Source organism: Phytophthora sojae (assembly GCF_000149755.1).
Source record: "Phytophthora sojae unplaced genomic scaffold PHYSOscaffold_1, whole genome shotgun sequence".
Lineage (NCBI taxonomy): Eukaryota > Oomycota > Peronosporomycetes > Peronosporales > Peronosporaceae > Phytophthora > Phytophthora sojae.
The window spans coordinates 3756723-3760194 of record NW_009258115.1 but is presented as its reverse complement, the minus strand read 5'-3'; the positions used below and the strand labels follow the sequence as shown (position 1 = coordinate 3760194).

General features: G+C 59.6%; 1 protein-coding gene and 6 non-coding genes across 7 annotated transcripts; all 7 read left to right on the top strand.

Annotated features, from left to right (window-relative positions):
* Window positions 1–71: 71 nt before the first annotated feature.
* PHYSODRAFT_321361 (hypothetical protein) lies at window positions 72–3301 on the top strand (the record flags this gene model as incomplete). Its single annotated transcript, XM_009516547.1, has 12 exons — window positions 72–152; window positions 229–304; window positions 799–961; window positions 1195–1324; window positions 1404–1546; window positions 1780–1909; window positions 1985–2127; window positions 2361–2490; window positions 2566–2708; window positions 2942–3071; window positions 3151–3216; window positions 3293–3301. 12 exons carry the CDS (start codon window positions 72–74, stop codon window positions 3299–3301), a joined length of 1344 nt encoding a protein of 447 aa, XP_009514842.1.
* PHYSODRAFT_t258 lies at window positions 473–545 on the top strand. Its single transcript has one exon. It is a non-coding gene; the product is annotated as a tRNA-Glu (tRNA).
* Window positions 1058–1130, top strand: PHYSODRAFT_t259. Its single transcript has one exon. It is a non-coding gene; the product is annotated as a tRNA-Glu (tRNA).
* Window positions 1643–1715, top strand: PHYSODRAFT_t260. Its single transcript has one exon. It is a non-coding gene; the product is annotated as a tRNA-Glu (tRNA).
* Window positions 2224–2296, top strand: PHYSODRAFT_t261. Its single transcript has one exon. It is a non-coding gene; the product is annotated as a tRNA-Glu (tRNA).
* Window positions 2805–2877, top strand: PHYSODRAFT_t262. Its single transcript has one exon. It is a non-coding gene; the product is annotated as a tRNA-Glu (tRNA).
* An 82-nt stretch (window positions 3302–3383) lies between the features above and the next one.
* Window positions 3384–3456, top strand: PHYSODRAFT_t263. Its single transcript has one exon. It is a non-coding gene; the product is annotated as a tRNA-Glu (tRNA).
* The last annotated feature ends 16 nt before the right edge of the window (window positions 3457–3472 follow it).

Sequence of the window (3472 nt, the reverse complement as noted above, 5' to 3'; positions counted from 1 at the left end):
CCGCTTTGGGCGTTCGTCACAGTCTCGGTGCCGTGCTGACCCGCTGCTACATCCCATCCACGGATCCAACCATGCTCGCACGACCAGGAGGTACTCGAGTCTGTCCGGCCATTGGTCGGCGCGTGCAGGCCTACTTGTCGGCGCTGGCCACCGTTCGGAAACGCGTGCGAGCGAGCAGCTCAATGAAGCCGCGAGAGAGCTGGTCGACCAGGCGAGCTGCGGTGCGAGGAGACGAACGCGACGCTCGGAGCTGCGTGCGATGCGAAGGAGGCGACCCCGTCGGTGGCTGGATCGGATGTGGGCAGTACGTGTCGAAATGGTCGGTCGATCAATGGTGGCGATAGGATGAACGCGCGCTCGCGTTGCGTGTGGCAGCGTGCGTAGGTGGTGCGTTTGGTGTTTGTGTTTGTGTTTGTGTTTGTTTGTTGTTGGTCTTGATTGTGTGTTTGTTGGTGGCGATGGTGTTCAGCCTTCCCATATAGTCTAGGCGGTTAGGATAGCTGGCTCTCACCCAGCAGACCCGGGTTCGAGTCCCGGTGTGGGAACATCTTTTGCTCTTCTTTGCTGCTTCTCCACTCTTCTTTTCGCCGCTTTGGGCGTTCGTCACAGTCTCGGTGCCGTGCTGACCCGCTGCTACATCCCATCCACGGATCCAACCATGCTCGCACGACCAGGAGGTACTCGAGTCTGTCCGGCCATTGGTCGGCGCGTGCAGGCCTACTTGTCGGCGCTGGCCACCGTGCGGAAACGCGTGCGAGCGAGCAGCTCAATGAAGCCGCGAGAGAGCTGGTCGACCAGGCGAGCTGCGGTGCGAGGAGACGAACGCGACGCTCGGAGCTGCGTGCGATGCGAAGGAGGCGACCCCGTCGGTGGCTGGATCGGATGTGGGCAGTACGTGTCGAAATGGTCGGTCGATCAATGGTGGCGATAGGATGAACGCGCTCGCGTTGCGTGTGGCAGCGTGCGTAGGTGGTGCGTTTGGTGTTTGTGTTTGTGTTTGTGTTTGTTTGTTGTTGGTCTTGATTGTGTGTTTGTTGGTGGCGATGGTGTTCAGCCTTCCCATATAGTCTAGGCGGTTAGGATAGCTGGCTCTCACCCAGCAGACCCGGGTTCGAGTCCCGGTGTGGGAACATCTTTTGCTCTTCTTTGCTGCTTCTCCACTCTTCTTTTCGCCGCTTTGGGCGTTCGTCACAGTCTCGGTGCCGTGCTGACCCGCTGCTACATCCCATCCACGGATCCAACCATGCTCGCACGACCAGGAGGTACTCGAGTCTGTCCGGCCATTGGTCGGCGCGTGCAGGCCTACTTGTCGGCGCTGGCCACCGTGCGGAAACGCGTGCGAGCGAGCAGCTCAATGAAGCCGCGAGAGAGCTGGTCGACCAGGCGAGCTGCGGTGCGAGCAGACGAACGCGACGCTCGGAGCTGCGTGCGATGCGAAGGAGGCGACCCCGTCGGTGGCTGGATCGGATGTGGGCAGTACGTGTCGAAATGGTCGGTCGATCAATGGTGGCGATAGGATGAACGCGCTCGCGTTGCGTGTGGCAGCGTGCGTAGGTGGTGCGTTTGGTGTTTGTGTTTGTGTTTGTGTTTGTTTGTTGTTGGTCTTGATTGTGTGTTTGTTGGTGGCGATGGTGTTCAGCCTTCCCATATAGTCTAGGCGGTTAGGATAGCTGGCTCTCACCCAGCAGACCCGGGTTCGAGTCCCGGTGTGGGAACATCTTTTGCTCTTCTTTGCTGCTTCTCCACTCTTCTTTTCGCCGCTTTGGGCGTTCGTCACAGTCTCGGTGCCGTGCTGACCCGCTGCTACATCCCATCCACGGATCCAACCATGCTCGCACGACCAGGAGGTACTCGAGTCTGTCCGGCCATTGGTCGGCGCGTGCAGGCCTACTTGTCGGCGCTGGCGACCGTGCGGAAACGCGTGCGAGCAGCTCAATGAAGCCGCGAGAGAGCTGGTCGACCAGGCGAGCTGCGGTGCGAGCAGACGAACGCGACGCTCGGAGCTGCGTGCGATGCGAAGGAGGCGACCCCGTCGGTGGCTGGATCGGATGTGGGCAGTACGTGTCGAAATGGTCGGTCGATCAATGGTGGCGATAGGATGAACGCGCTCGCGTTGCGTGTGGCAGCGTGCGTAGGTGGTGCGTTTGGTGTTTGTGTTTGTGTTTGTGTTTGTTTGTTGTTGGTCTTGATTGTGTGTTTGTTGGTGGCGATGGTGTTCAGCCTTCCCATATAGTCTAGGCGGTTAGGATAGCTGGCTCTCACCCAGCAGACCCGGGTTCGAGTCCCGGTGTGGGAACATCTTTTGCTCTTCTTTGCTGCTTCTCCACTCTTCTTTTCGCCGCTTTGGGCGTTCGTCACAGTCTCGGTGCCGTGCTGACCCGCTGCTACATCCCATCCACGGATCCAACCATGCTCGCACGACCAGGAGGTACTCGAGTCTGTCCGGCCATTGGTCGGCGCGTGCAGGCCTACTTGTCGGCGCTGGCCACCGTGCGGAAACGCGTGCGAGCAGCTCAATGAAGCCGCGAGAGAGCTGGTCGACCAGGCGAGCTGCGGTGCGAGCAGACGAACGCGACGCTCGGAGCTGCGTGCGATGCGAAGGAGGCGACCCCGTCGGTGGCTGGATCGGATGTGGGCAGTACGTGTCGAAATGGTCGGTCGATCAATGGTGGCGATAGGATGAACGCGCTCGCGTTGCGTGTGGCAGCGTGCGTAGGTGGTGCGTTTGGTGTTTGTGTTTGTGTTTGTGTTTGTTTGTTGTTGGTCTTGATTGTGTGTTTGTTGGTGGCGATGGTGTTCAGCCTTCCCATATAGTCTAGGCGGTTAGGATAGCTGGCTCTCACCCAGCAGACCCGGGTTCGAGTCCCGGTGTGGGAACATCTTTTGCTCTTCTTTGCTGCTTCTCCACTCTTCTTTTCGCCGCTTTGGGCGTTCGTCACAGTCTCGGTGCCGTGCTGACCCGCTGCTACATCCCATCCACGGATCCAACCATGCTCGCACGACCAGGAGGTACTCGAGTCTGTCCGGCCATTGGTCGGCGCGTGCAGGCCTACTTGTCGGCGCTGGCCACCGTGCGGAAACGCGTGCGAGCGAGCAGCTCAATGAAGCCGCGAGAGAGCTGGTCGACCAGGCGAGCTGCGGTGCGAGCAGACGAACGCGACGCTCGGAGCTGCGTGCGATGCGAAGGAGGCGACCCCGTCGGTGGCTGGATCGGATGTGGGCAGTACGTGTCGAAATGGTCGGTCGTTCAATGGTGGCGATAGGATGAACGCGCTCGCGTTGCGTGTGGCAGCGTGCGTAGGTGGTGCGTTTGGTGTTTGTGTTTGTGTTTGTTTGTTGTTGGTCTTGATTGTGTGTTTGTTGGTGGCGATGGTGTTCAGCCTTCCCATATAGTCTAGGCGGTTAGGATAGCTGGCTCTCACCCAGCAGACCCGGGTTCGAGTCCCGGTGTGGGAACATCTTTTGCTCTTCT